A 14,452-nucleotide genomic window follows, 5' to 3' on the forward strand; every position below is an offset into this window, starting at 1 on the left:
TCAACCACTTGAGCTACATCCGCTCCCCATAAGGTTTTAAATATGTTCTTAAAGTAGGTGCTTCTTTCTGACAATTCTAAGTTTCAAATTGTCATAGATAATTTTGTTTCTCTTGGCCATAGGTAAAATCCCAGACAGAACTAAGAAAGACTCCAGTGTCTGAAGCCAGGAAAACACCTGTAACTCAAACCCCAAGTCAAGCGAGCAACTCCCAGTTCATCCCCATACATCACCCTGGGGCCTTCCCTCCTCTTCCCAGTCGGCCAGGTAAATGTGTATTTTTATTTATTTATTTATTTTGGTAAATGTGTATTTTGCAATTACTTCTATGTAATTTCATTTGTGAGGGATTTCTGTTCTCTTATTGAATATTTTATACTCTATTGGAGTGACTTTACTGAGCCGTAATGTTAAAAGGCAGAAGGAAGTTCTGTGTTCCCTAATGTTTATGAGGTGGATTTGAGCAATTTCTCTTATGATTTATATAAAAGTGCATGTTCATTATCATGAAGGAGTTCTTGTCACTAAACATGGTATTTAAGAATCCCCTTTTAAAATCCCCTGATTACTTAAGTGGGTGGTAGAAGAGTAGTCAGTGGTCTATATTTAGTTCCTAAAATTATACCAAAAAGTGATATCATGGTTGGTCCCTTACTCTTAAGAACTCCCTTGCTGCCAACAAAAAAAAGTGACTTTTTTTTTGCCTTTCTTTTGCCAAGTTGCTTTAGAACTAAAGCTATATTCTTCTGTTTTGAAGGGTTCCCGCCCCCTACATATGTTATTCCCCCTCCTGTGGCATTTCCTATGGGCTCAGGTTACACCTTCCCAGCTGGTGTTTCTGTCCCAGGAACCTTTCTTCAGCCTACAGCTCACTCTCCAGCAGGAAACCAGGTGCAAGCTGGGAAACAGTCCCACATTCCTTACAGCCAGCAACGGCCCTCTGGACCAGGGCCAATGAACCAGGGACCTCAACAATCACAGCCACCTTCCCAGCAACCCCTTACATCTTTACCAGCTCAGCCAACAGCACAGTCTACAAACCAGTTGCAGGTTCAAGCTCTAACTCAGCAACAGCAATCCCCTACAAAAGCAGTGCCAGCTTTGGGGAAAAGCCCTCCTCACCACTCTGGATTCCAACAGGTAAAGTTACAGCTGTGTATATTGTCCAGCTAAAAATAGGAGGAGGGAAAGGCTGAAATTTTTCAGCACATGGTCAAGTAAAATTACTACTTAAGCTTTGAGATACTTCTTGCTTAGATTTGTAATGACAATGGGAATACATGTGTTCTGTTGTTTAGGAAAGTCCATCCCTACAGCATTAGAAGCAGGAGGAAGAAATACAAACACACATTTAAATGCATGTATTAAACCCCTTAGATAATTGGATTGAAAGAAACATGGGTTCAGTGCCCATAATCTGTTCACAAAAGTTCTGTTTAATGAAAAATAGAAAGGGTAAAGGGAACTGCTGCACTGCCTAGGGTGTTTTGTTGGTTGTGCAACCCTTCTAGTTCATTCTGTGATCCCTGAGCATTGAGTATAAGTAACATTGCATTTTATCCTCATCTTCTGACAGGCATCTCTTTTTTAGTATCAACAGGCAGATGCCTCCAAACAACTGTGGAATCCCCCTCAGGTTCAAGGCCCTTTAGGGAAAATCATGCCTGTGAAACAGCCCTACTACCTTCAAACCCCAGACCCCATAAAACTGTTTGAGCCGTCATTGCAACCTCCTGTAATTCAGCAGCAGCCTCTAGAGAAAAAAATGAAGCCTTTTCCCATGGAGCCATATAACCATAATCCCTCAGAAGTCAAGGTCCCGGAATTCTACTGGGATTCTTCCTACAGCATGGCTGATAATAGAGCTGTAATGGCACAACAAGCAAATATGGACCGCAGGGGCAAACGGTCACCAGGAGTCTTCCGTCCAGAGCAGGATCCTGTGCCCAGGATGCCATTTGAGGTATGTGTCCATTCCTTTCACCAAACCCTTTAGAGATTGTTTTTGGGCTGCATATCTTTTGAATTTTACATAGATGTTATAAAAAGCACTCTGATTTCATTAGTTCTACAGAATGCAGCCGAGTAAAGGATGCCGCTCATGGGCTCCCCATCAGAATTGCAAGTATGTTTGAGTGTGGGAAATTGAAGAATTCTGTAACTGAATTTGAATTGTGGTGGTCTGACAGATAAATCATGTATAGAAATCTCTAACACAACATGTTAGAGAATTCTGAGACAAGGAGCTCCTCTCAGTTTGGGCTGAATCATCTAAATATAAAAACAGGTTTCCTGAGTAAACAAATTGCTTTCTGAGAGGAACAAAGTCAGTCAGTTATCTTAGAAAGAGTTCCCTTTCCTTGTCCTTTTTATTCATGAGAAACAGATGTGTGTCTGTACTTTTTAAAAACTGTTTCTCTTTATTAGTGCAGGAGATGCTAATCGCTTTGCTGCATTGCATTGTTTTACTTACCAGCCACATTAACCCTTTGTCCTCTGCTTTTATGTTTGTCAATATTTTTGCTTCTTTTTATTTAGTCTTGGTCTTTCTCTACCATTGTGCTTGTGTCACTTTGTTTTTGTATTTCTAGCCTTCCTTGTATAATACTATTTCACTATTAATTACTTTCCTTCCTTGACTTTAGTTGCCTTCATCAGTCTCATTATGCTACTACTCCTTCATGCTCTTTTGTCGTCCCTTATTGCATCTCACTGTAACCCTTTCTGTCACTAGGACCCCAAGAGCTCCCCTCTGCTTCCTCCGGACCTGTTAAAGAGTCTGGCTGCCTTGGAGGAAGAGGAAGAGCTGATTTTTTCTAACCCTCCTGATCTTTACCCAGCTCTGCTAGGACCTCTCGCCTCTCTTCCTGGACGAAGCCTTTTTGTATGTATTTGACATAATTCTGCTTCTCACTCTAACTCCAGCTTCTTTTCTGAGATTTTGTAGTTCATAGAATAGATGGTCTCTTCTTTCCAAGGCTTTCTATCTTTACAGAATTGTAGAATGTACTCTCTAATGGCATAAAATAACCCTAAAATGGGAGTAGAACATGGTAAAACATTTCTAACTCCATACTTCTCACGAATTTTAAAGGCATAACTTGGTTGCATGGATTGTCCAGAAAGCATCCTATAGGACTGGTCACATGCAAGTTATGATGCTAGCAAATTAACTCACTTTTCTGGTGGACTTCCATATGGACCCCAAAATTTCAAGTATCCTGTAATCTTGCTAAGAAACAGCAAGATTTTTTGTCAGATATACTCAGAATATTAGAGGAATTGTGTACTAGGTTTTTTATGGTGTTACTGAATAGTATGTGACTCTTTTGTGTTTGGTTAACTGAACTCAGGAAGAGCTCTGTTCTAAATTCAGAACCTGGTTCACCAACAGAATGAGAAAAAAATGAAGAAGGTTCTATTTATAAACATTGTTGGTGGGCAATAAATAAATGAGTGAATATCAAGATAAATAGGGTAAGATAAAATGAAAGAATTGATTAGTGGTGTCTTTTTTAAAATAACCTTCTGGAATCTATACATTTCAAAGAATGTCATTCTATACGTTCATCAATGTGTACATTTTACTAAGCTGGGGGAGAGGAGGTATAAAATGCAAAAAAAAAAAAAAAAAAGATGTATGCTCTGAGGTTTTCCTCCCCTTCTCACTCCATTTAATAACATATAAAACAATTCCGTTTTACTTTCTTGCTATTTCTTTCCCATAAACAATAGGGCAAGAAAACATTCATAAGGTTAAATACATTAATTTTAGTACTGGAAGAAATAAAAGCATGGTGACTATCATGATAGTAGCTGCAGCCCCTAGCACTTGAAGTTCTCTTAATAATTTGCCTGGGTGAGTGGCAGTAGAGGCCTCCATCCTTTCCCTGCCAGTTAGCAGAAAGAAGAGATGTCCTAGAAACTTAAAGGAGAGTTAAAGTACTGAGAGAGGAGAGTTGTAGAAAACCAGCTACTGTACTACTACTACCTCTACATGTTTGCCTTGCTTACTGCTTTTCTGCTGGGTGGCTTGAGGGACTGAGTGTAGTATCTCCTAAGAGTCCACCATTTTCTTAATCCCTTGGTTTCTGTTGCACCACCAGGCCCTTCCATTGGAAATGAAGTTCATGCAAGAACAAGTGTTTAGGGTTTTATTTCCTCCAGTCTATTATTATTTGTTGAAAAAAACAATGGGGAGTGGGGGATACCTTGATTTGCAGCCTTCCATTGTTAATGATATTATGTGTGCAAATTTGCCTTGCATGTAGTAGATGTTTAATAAATACTTTGTTAACCAACTGTTCAGTGACAGCATTGGAAGCTCAACTTTTTTTTTTTTTAACAGCTTTCTTAGGGCCAATAAATGTAAGCTTGACTTTTAGCAACTATTGTAATACATGCCTCAAATAGAGCTGCTTAGGAAACATGTTAACAAAACCATTTGTCAAATGGATTTGAAAGACTTATAAGTCATTAATATCAGTGCTTTAAAATTTGAGGGGCTTAAACCATGCCAGAACAGTTCACTATCTTGTTTTGAGAGTATTTTAAATTTAACTATTAACAGTGGGGTTCCTGAGGTTCCTGTCCAACAAATAACCTGGAACTGCTTTTGTCCAGGGTCTTTGGTCCCTGCCACGATCTCTGTCCTAGATTACTTATATCAGTAAAGGAGAGCTCTCTCTGACTTGCTTGTAGCATATGGCACTTAGCTGGTATCATGATATTAATCGACTTGAATTCACGTCTTCTAAGTCTTACATTGTATACCGTGGGCCTTTGTCAGTACAACTCTGCTTAAATTGTGGTCTTTTACTTGGTTCTGTAGTATGTTAAAATTAATATTAGGAAAACGGAAGGCATAATTTACTACCTTATTTTTTGGGGACTGTGAAGAAATCCTTATTGGAGAAGCCCTCAGAGCTCATGTCACATTCATCTTCTTTCCTGTCCCTCACCGGATTCTCTCTCAATCAGGTAGGTAAACAGTTAAGAATCCTACATTGTGCTTTTATTATAGGCTATAGTAAACAGGAACAGAATTCTAATTAATTTAGCACATTTGAAATTTCACTGTTTTCTTTACCATTTCAGTATGCCTGTTTTTCTAGTTCTTTTGTCTTCCATGTATTCGTGTCTTCCAGATACTTGATTTTATCTCCCCTGTCTCTGATTGGGGCAGACTAGAGACTTCTGCATTCTGAGTTTGAACTTTTAACTTCTCATTAATATTGAATCCTTAGGGCTTTGTTGTTTAGTGAGAAATAATTCACGTTTTAACCTGAGTGGTTTACAAAGCAAAATAAAGGGTGAGGGAAAGAAAGCAAAGGGGAAAATGAATTTGACAGGAAAATTAAAAGAAAAAAGCCTTCAGAAAAGTTTGTGTAAGAAAAGCTTAAGGGATATCAAGTATCCATGAACATGAGGGATATCAGGCATCCATGAACATGATCATTGCATGTTCTTAAATATCTTTCCTTGGAGTGACTTTATAACATTGTCTTTCAGGAAAGATACCCAAATAACAGTGTGTTCAATGAGGTGTATGGGAAAAACATGACATCCAGCTCCAAAGCAGAACTGAATCCCTCAATGGCTCCCCAGGAAACATCACTTTACTCTCTTTTTGAAGGGACTCCGTGGTCTCCATCACTTCCTGCCAGTTCAGGTATTAACTAGTCTTTAGGTTATAGACTTTGCATTTCCTCTGCACTCAAATTGATTTAGTATGATTCTTTAATTATAACTATATTAGATTTTTAAAGTTACTTCTGAAACTTAGAAACTTAGAAAGTCTGATGAGCTGGTCCATGTAACAAATACTACTAAATAAGCTTTCTACACCCTCCGTAACCAGCACCATTATAAGGGAGAAAAATAAAGGTTCTAACTTATACAGTATGTATTTCCAGCTGTTTTTTATTTTTGTTTATAGATGTTTATTTTTTAAAATAGATTTTTAAGACTGCATTATATAAATGGAGTCTAAGTTAATAATAATTCTTAAAGTTAGGTCGTTCCATTTCTGTTAGAGAAGATCTGAAATGGACATGCCAGAATAGTGCATGCAGTTAACAGAATTACCTACTGTTTTTTTCTTTTTTTAGACAAGGAATATACTTTAGGTATATCCAATAAAATTAGTGCATCTGGGGGTATTCTATTTGGGGACCCATCCCTCCAAAGCCCTTGGTTATTTTTAGTAGAATTTAAGTGGCCAGACCTACAGAAAACTCTTAGTTCTTGAGATGTTTGTGAAACATTTAATTTCCTGGTGTTACTATTACTTAATAGATCATTCAACACCAGCCAGCCAATCTCCTCATTCCTCCAACCCAAGCAGCCTGCCAAGCTCTCCTCCAACACACAACCATAATTCTGTTCCATTCTCCAATTTTGGACCCATTGGGACTCCAGATAACAGGGATAGGAGAATTGCAGATCGGTGGAAAACAGATAAGCCAGGTGAGATCTGGGTTTCAATGCCCTAGCAAAAGGGAAATAACTTACTTTATCCTCCCTGGGTTTTGGCAGTTGGCAATGATAGAACATATTCTTAAAACCTTATCTCTTCATCCCTTAGCCATGGGCGGGTTTGGCATTGATTATCTGTCAACAACATCATCTTCTGAGAGCAGTTGGCATCAGGCCAGCACTCCAGGTGCCACCTGGACAGGCCATGGCCCCTCCATGGAGGATTCTTCTGCTGTCCTCATGGAGAGCCTAAAGGTAAGATAAATATGCTATGGTACCACATGGAGCTGAGTTTTAGTTAAAAAGACTTTTTATAAAACATAATTTCACTTTTTCTCGTTTAAAATAATCATAACAAGAGGTGACTTGTAGGGATTTTTTCTTATCTAATAGTTGGATTGTTTTAGGAATTGGGGTGGGTTTCTTGGGACATATGTGCATTTGTATTTGACTGGGATTGAAATAGATCCCTTTCAGACAACAGGCATTTGACTTTTACTGACAAAGTCTGGGCTGTTTTTCAGTCTATCTGGTCCAGTTCCATGATGCATCCTGGACCTTCCGCCCTGGAGCAGCTGTTAATGCAGCAGAAGCAGAAACAGCAGCGGGGACAAGGCACCATGAACCCTCCACACTGAGGCCAAAGTGGCAACCCTGGGAATGAAGGCTTCATAAACCATGGCATGTTGGGTTTGCAGGACTGGCCTACACAGTCCCCTGCAGGTGGCAACCCTCTTTTCTGTTTCTCGCTGTTGAGAGGGTGTAAGTATTCCACCAGCTGAGTGTGCACGAAATGTCCGCAGTGCAACAAAAGAAAAAACAATCAGGAACTCTCCCTCCGGGGCCTTCCAGAGGGAGAGAGCAACTGCTGTTTGTCTCACTCAGTTACCTGATATCACCGCCTCTTACCTTCTCCATTGTGCATGTCCCCAGCCACATGGGAAGTGAAAGTCGAGAAGGAAAGGCAGATGGGTGACGCCAATAGGAACTTCACAGTCCTTTTTTTCCTCATTGGGGAATAAAATAGGAATCCATTAATGATTGCTTTGCTGACTGAGAATGTAGTTGAAATTATTCCTAAACATCTTTTATTATTGTTACTCTCAGTAGTAAAATATCACATTGAATTCTTCCATGCACAGGTGGGCTTCTAGTCAGTGTGTAGCAAGGAAAGCCCCATTCACTGCTCCTGTGAGAGGATGGTGGTGGCAAGATGAGGAAACTTCAGCCAGTGGAAGAGTTCCATAAGGGAGAGAACAAGGCCTCACCTGTCACTCGGAAGGTTCTGGTAGGCCCTTTTGTGGGCTGGAGACTCCAGCAGGAAATGCCCTTCACTCTGTAGGTGCTCGAGCCACAATCAAGGATGCAGTGTGGGTGGTCGTGCTGGGCTGGATTAGCAGGTGACTGCAGTAGGATTTTAAATTAATGTTTTGATTCCTGTACATTTTACAGTAGCATAGCAAGCAGTCCCTTAGAAAGCAGGCTGTTCCATTCATGGCCTGACACATTTTAATAAGCAGAAGCTTTCAGTGTGGTTATTTTTTGTTTGGTTGGTTTTTGTGCCCCCATCCTACTCACCACCCACCTCCTCCTGACCCTGCCTCCATCCCTTTTTAACCCTGTGCTGTATACTAGTAATTGTTTTTATTCCCAATATATCCAACATCTCACCAAGAAGTTACAGCATGGGGTCCTGGAGTTTTTGGGGGCCCAAAAGACAGTCTGAAGAGGAAGGAAGCAGCAGTGTCTACATGGCCTACGGAGGGGCTTGGCCCCTGCCCAGCTGCAATCTCCTAACCTCCATTTTCAGATTGGAATTCAAGGCAACATGGACATGTGCATGTCAGGCACAGAAGAAAATACAACGAAGTCCATTTGGGAAAAGGCTAAAGAAAGGAAAATAAACTTTTTATTTGATGATATTTATTAGGAGGAAAGAGGACTGGAAATTTTCTTGTGTAGAAACAGAAGAACAGCGTTTCTCTTAGTCATTTCCTGGAAAAATTTTAAGGGGAAATTATGGAAACAATCTAAATGTCCAATTGCTGTGCTAGTGGTAGGTTTATTTTCTGGTTGGTTTCTCACTTTTTGTGTATGTGTGAGTGGTTGTGTGTGCACACATGCTCATCTGCTGTCCTGGAGGGGAGGGACTGTGTGTGTGAGTGTATGGAGTTAGTTTGGGACTTTAGAGCTGGAAAACAGCTGCAGAGCAAAGCACATCCAGGAGCCCCGGTTGTCACTGGAGTCTGAGCAACCCCAGCAGTTAAAAGGGGCGAGATTAATGCTCATTGCTCTTCTGAGAGAGTGGTTGGAGCCCCCATAGGCTTACATTATTGCTCTTTTAGTTTGACAAAGTGTTTGGTTTTTTTTCTTTTTTTGTGAAAGACCTAAAAGGATGAAGTCCCCCTTCCCCACCCAGTGGCAATATGAAACCCTCTGTGCTTCTCTCCAGTCCCTTCCTTGTGTCCCCCTTTCTCCTGTTCCCTCCCTCCAAAGCCACCTTCTCTACTCCCTTTGCCTAGTATGTGTGTTTGGGCTCTGCATTCAGGCAGCCGCAACATTCCAGTGTTTGAACTGTCACTGTTTCTTGCACCCTAGACAAGCTAACCAGGTTCACCAGCTCACTCCCAGTAGCAACCAGATCCCATCTACAGACCCATTTCTGCATGAGAATTTGGTGTTTGGAATGTTTTCTGACTCTTGGGGCAGGGTTCCTCACCTTATCCTCACCTTGGAGTAATGAGGAGGGGGGAGGAGAATCTTCATCAGAAACTGGTTTTGTGTAGTCAACTTTTCTTTTGTATTGTTTTGTTTTTCTGTTTTTTTTGGTTTTTGTTTTGTTTTTGGTCTGTCTGTGTAAGACCTGCAGCTGCTGAAATCAGCTTTGCCTTTAATTAAACCATGTTCTCTCCAAACAGACCTGTGTATAAATTGCTTCTTTTCTATCCTAAAAGAAATATAGTAATTTTAAAGAGAGTCTGACTTAAAAAGCAAGAATTAAAATACAAGTCATCCAAGGGAAAAAAAGATGATCAGAATTTGGAATATGCTTTAGGTTTGTAAGTGTTTTCAATAGCATTCAAAAGCAATGCATTATTATGGAAAGGGATGAGTAGAAAGAAACTGATTATCAAAATTCTTTTATAAGGAAGGAGAAGTTGACAGTCCACTACTTTTATCCCTATTATAGCTGTTACTTACACAATTCAGAGTCTATCTTTTGGCCTTTAAAAATTACTGAGTCTAATTAGCAATGACAGTAATCATTGTTCTGAGCTTTATGGTTGCTTTTCTTCAAGTTGTGTCCAAAGGGTCACTCAGGGACGTCCTGGTTCAGTGTCCAAGTCATTTCCTAACTCTGCTTTCCACAAGCACCTACACACTTTGAGAAATAGCAAAGCCATACATGTTCCAAAAGAAGAAGGGGAGGGTGGATTAAGACCAGGTACTGAGGTCTAGTATTTTTGGGCTCCAAGGTTACCTTCACCCAAGTTAACATGAAAAAAATAGGCCATTTGGTTAAATGATAACCAAAATAAAACCTTAGCATTGCAACATGTATATTAGTACGGTACATATTATAAAACATTAATAGGATACTGCTAACCACCTGGCATCCTGAACTCAGCTTTTCATCGCGTAAGTGCTAATAGCATATATTCATTATTAAACTCTTAACAACCGTTCCTCTCTGAGAAGGCATAAAGGGATATTATAATTCTAGTGTTTTAATTCTCTTTGCAATTTAATGTTGTGCACTCCATGGGAACTTAACTTATTCGAAGTTCTTTTCGAGCAAAGGAACTTGTAGTGAAAAAAGAAAACAAGTTAATTTTTTGTGTATGTGCCTTCTGAATTACCTGTGGTTACTTCAAGCCCTAGGGGACTGTGATAATAATGGTATGGGAACACTAAGGTTTATACTTAGCTCCTGGGCCTAGACTCTTTGGTGCTTTATTTTGTTTTTGAAAGGTAAGTTTTTTACTAAGGTATCACACAGAAAACTGTACCAATCATAAATGAAAACTCAGTGAAATTGTCAAAGTGAACACAACTGTGTAGCCAACACCCAAAGCAAGAAGCAGATCACCAGCACCCTAGAAGATCCCCTCATGCCCCTCCAGACACTTCTAACTATCCCTCCACCATTCCAAGGTAATCACCATCCTGAGATCTTATATCATCATCTAATAGGTTACATTTAGCAGGGAAAAGCAGCTTAGTAAACACTTTTCCAATCTGGAATGTCTCAGTACAGTGTACTGCAGAGGACTGTTAAATCTTGCAAACAAATAGTGCTTTTCTTCAGCCTTGTACATTGTGAAACATCTTAGACATCTCTTGGAGTTCTTTACAAATCTTTGGTTTCATGTTCTTCAACAAAAGCTTTGGGGAAAATGCCAACCTTTCCTTTGCATTCGCCTTCCAGCCATTCTTCATTCACTGATGAAAGGAAAAGTATATAGACATTTGTAAAACCAGTATAAGAGAAATATCTTTTCATTTTTTTAAGGAGGTACTGGGGATTGAACCCAGGACCTTGTATAAGCAGGCACTCTAACCACTGAGCTTCATCTGCTTTCTATTACCCCCAAATATGATAACAAGGAAAAGTCATAATTATTAGAAAGTGATCTGAAGTAAATGAGCAAAAGGTTTACCCATCTTATCAGTCCCAGGCATGATAATGGAAATGTAAAATGCAGAAGAACACATTAAATTTTTCAGAAAGTTTCAAAATAGAAAAATAAGATGAAAAACTGAACAATCTTTAATAGAGAATTTTATTTGAGCTTTTTAGGTTCTTCATTTTGACTATAACAAAGGAACATTGCCGTTGGTTTAAATATATTAAAAATGAAAGTTTCACGTATTAAAAAATCACTAGTCAGTGACAGATATCACAGTCGGAGTACATATCTACCCAGAAGGTTTTCTCCCTGTTTACCAACCTCTATCTGATCCCTACCCTCCTCCCACTCCACAAGAAACGGAATGGTTTAGCCAACTGATTGATATTCACACATAGAAAATGTCACTGGGAATTATTAAACCCAATTCTTACCATTGAGTTTCCATTTTTCCTTGTTGGAAGATATACACTGGTGGTGCACCCTAATTCTATTTTTTACTACCCATATTTTGAGTTAATTGCCACACACTTGTACACTCCCTACCCATTAACTTTAAAATCTCATTTTCATCTGTTGGATTTTTCTGTTATAATTGATAATAGTGTTAGTTTTCCACTGCTTTGCAGTGCAAATGCACAGCATTTCAGCCATGTGGAAAAGGCTTTTGTGACATAATCTTCTTTCAAGGTAGAGAAATATGACCTTCGCCTAATTAAGTTAGAACAGTGCTTTTCACAGTGTAGTTAGTAGACCAGTATCACCCTTGAGCTTGTTAGAACTGCAAATTCTTGTGCTGCATCCCAGACTTGATTCTGATTAAGGACTCTTAGAAAATTCTCCAAGTGATGCTTAGGTACACTGAAGTTGAGAAGTGCAGAGTTAGAACTCTCAACTTCCTGTCCGGATTTTTAAACATTCTGAGTCCTGCAATCAGGTTAGTCACCAGAGATGTGGCAATTCTGAGCACCTGCTCTTAAGACAAAATTTACCCTTTCTTCCCTTTGCAAGGTGGATCAGTTCAAAAAACTATTTGCAGAAGTTAAGCATCATCTGGCTTGATGAAAAGGCAAAATTATTCTAGCCACTTTCCAATTCATTAACTCAGGGAATGGAATCCATGGTTTCCAAAACAACTATCTTTAGTCATCCAAGAGGTCATCTAACCTTGACCATTAGAGCAACAGACAGGGAAAGGGAGAGTACTCAGCTTTGCTCCCTGTAGCTGAAAGCTAGGAAGGAGACTGAAACCACTGGCTAAAATTTGGGTTGTAGGTTGTTGATGTTTTCTCTCTGCCCTTGATCTTGCTTCTGCTAACATTCAAATTAGTTTCCATAACCCTGGGGTAACACTTACCCAATGATAGCACCAGGATTATATCTCCTTCCAGAAACTCCAGGTCCTCTGGTTGGGTAGCCTCATAACTGAAGAGTGCTATCACTTGGCTCCCTTCCTTTAGCTGAGGTTCTCTTGTCTGGTTATTAGCATCAGATTTTTCACTTTCCTTGGGTTCATCTGGAAAGCCTTGGTCACCCTGAAATTAATAAAGGGCCAGTTAGTTTTCCTTAACTTCCTAGCCAGTGAATATTGAACTTCATTAAAGGAAGCAGACAGTGAAATGTCCATATAGCTCTTGAGTTATAAACTCAAACAAGTTCATAACCAGTGCCTAGCAGAGACCTAGCATGTACTTTATGAATATTGGATGGTCAAATTGATGAAACCAAAAGGGCAGCAGGACCAAATATAGTCTTTAAAATAATTTACCAAAACCTTAAAATAATCCTGCACAGGGTTGACTAGGCGTTGCTTCTTTTCAGATGGGGATACGGGTTGAGTCACAAGGAAGTGGCAGAGTCCAATTTCAAACCTGGATTTCTTACCTCCAAATTCAACACCCTTTTCCCAGCACCAACAACATGGAGCCTGGTTGGAAATGCAAATTCTTGGAATCATCCAAACCTGAGTCAGAAATTCCCTGGTAATAGGGCCCACCAACTGTTTTAACAAGCCCCCAGGTGATTCTAATTCTTGATCAAATTTCAGAACCACTGCCAGCACCAAACTTTCCAAAATCATGGGGAAAAAAGTCTCTTTCTTTGATAAGGGATATCTGTAACAACACTTCCTACACATCCTAGTCTCCATTATAGTAATTTTCAACTGAAAAATGTTGAGAAAGATGCCGTTTCCAGAAAAGTGAATCATAGAATTTAACAAGTCATTATTAGAAATTCCACTAGGCTACAGAACCAGGCCTGTATCCCAGCACCACTGCTTAACAGATGTGTATTCATTAACAAGCAGTGTAACCTCCCTGAACCTTGGTTTCCTCACCTGAAGTTGAGGCTAGAAGAATTAAATGAGATGGCAATAATAGTTGACATTTATTGAGCATTTACTCTTTGACAGTATTATTCTAAATGTACATAAATATTTCAACATAGTTAAGTGCTTTTTCCATAGAGCAGATGCTCAGTAAATGCTAGCTCATTTTTATTCTCTTCTACTAAGTAAGTGAAAACAACCTGTCCGCAAAGGTAAGGGGTGGTCATGAAGAGGGTTCAATTGTTACCTCTGACCATGGATCAAGTTCCAAAAGGAATGTGTTGGAAGTTTGAGGAGGGTTAACCATGTATAGCCTCTGAATAGATTGAAGCTATCAAAAAAGAAACATTTAAAAAAAAAAAAAACTTTTAGTGATTCAGTCACATTTATAGCAGAACCCCTTCTAGGCAGAAGGGATTAGCCAAAAGACAACTCGAAAACCTAGAGTGACCTTTCAGACTTTCAAAGTACCCCTTTACTTGCTCTTCCTCTTCCTCCCAGGCTCCTGGAATTTTTTTCTGCCAGGGAATCTCAACCCCAATGTTTCAACTTCCTAAAGGCAATTTTCTGAACTTAGTTGCCACAAAAAACATCCCCTCTAACTCTTCCTCTCCCACTCATTTTTTCCTACAAAGATTTGTCTTGAATTGGGTGAGAGTCTACAAAAAAAAAAACCTAACCCTTCCCCTAACTAATCAGAACCCCCTGCCCACCTGTGGGAAGGAGGGCTTGGAGAAGGGATTCTACCTTCTATGGTGAGCCCAAGACCTGGAGCGCTGGAATAGTTTTCCCACCTAGTTATTACTGTCCTCTCAAAATCCACTTGTTGGTGAAAGAGTAGCTCTTCAAAGGATTCATATATAAACTGGTTCATTGTATACCCCCTACAGTGATGCAACCGCAATTGCCACAGACTAATAATGCTAAGGCAGAACACAGGTGAGTAGAAAAAACTGAAACTCATGGAAATGCCAATTAACATCAGCAGATGTCAGTTGGAGACTGGTCTCATTTA

General features: G+C 39.6%; 2 protein-coding genes across 14 annotated transcripts in view; one reads left to right on the plus strand and one right to left on the minus strand.

Moving 5' to 3' along the window:
- Positions 1 to 9,394, plus strand: part of SMG7 (SMG7 nonsense mediated mRNA decay factor) — a 109,760-nt gene extending 100,366 nt beyond the window's left edge. For 4 of the 13 annotated variants that reach the window (XM_058274835.2, XM_058274834.2, XM_058274830.2 and 1 more), the window contains 9 exons: positions 123 to 267; positions 758 to 1,140; positions 1,592 to 1,963; positions 2,735 to 2,884; positions 4,900 to 4,980; positions 5,512 to 5,671; positions 6,298 to 6,468; positions 6,587 to 6,732; positions 7,002 to 9,394. In XM_058274835.2, coding sequence (XP_058130818.1) covers positions 123 to 267; positions 758 to 1,140; positions 1,592 to 1,963; positions 2,735 to 2,884; positions 4,900 to 4,980; positions 5,512 to 5,671; positions 6,298 to 6,468; positions 6,587 to 6,732; positions 7,002 to 7,115 — 1,722 coding nt within the window. In that variant the 3' untranslated portion in view covers positions 7,116 to 9,394. The remainder of the gene's footprint in view (positions 1 to 122; positions 268 to 757; positions 1,141 to 1,591; positions 1,964 to 2,734; positions 2,885 to 4,899; positions 4,981 to 5,511; positions 5,672 to 6,297; positions 6,469 to 6,586; positions 6,733 to 7,001) is intronic. The other 9 variants (XM_058274839.2, XM_058274838.2, XM_071207596.1 and 6 more) reach the window with 3 other exon arrangements.
- The window catches only part of NCF2 (neutrophil cytosolic factor 2), a 31,905-nt gene continuing 25,836 nt past the window's right edge, over positions 8,384 to 14,452 (minus strand). The window contains exons 14-15 of the mRNA XM_004469101.5: positions 12,466 to 12,643; positions 8,384 to 10,920 (exon numbers count right to left, since the gene is read on the minus strand). Of these exons, the coding sequence (XP_004469158.2) occupies positions 10,829 to 10,920; positions 12,466 to 12,643 (270 nt within the window). The 3' untranslated portion in view covers positions 8,384 to 10,828. The remainder of the gene's footprint in view (positions 10,921 to 12,465; positions 12,644 to 14,452) is intronic.

Source organism: Dasypus novemcinctus, chromosome 13, assembly GCF_030445035.2.
Source record: "Dasypus novemcinctus isolate mDasNov1 chromosome 13, mDasNov1.1.hap2, whole genome shotgun sequence".
NCBI classification, from domain to species: Eukaryota; Metazoa; Chordata; class Mammalia; order Cingulata; family Dasypodidae; genus Dasypus; species Dasypus novemcinctus.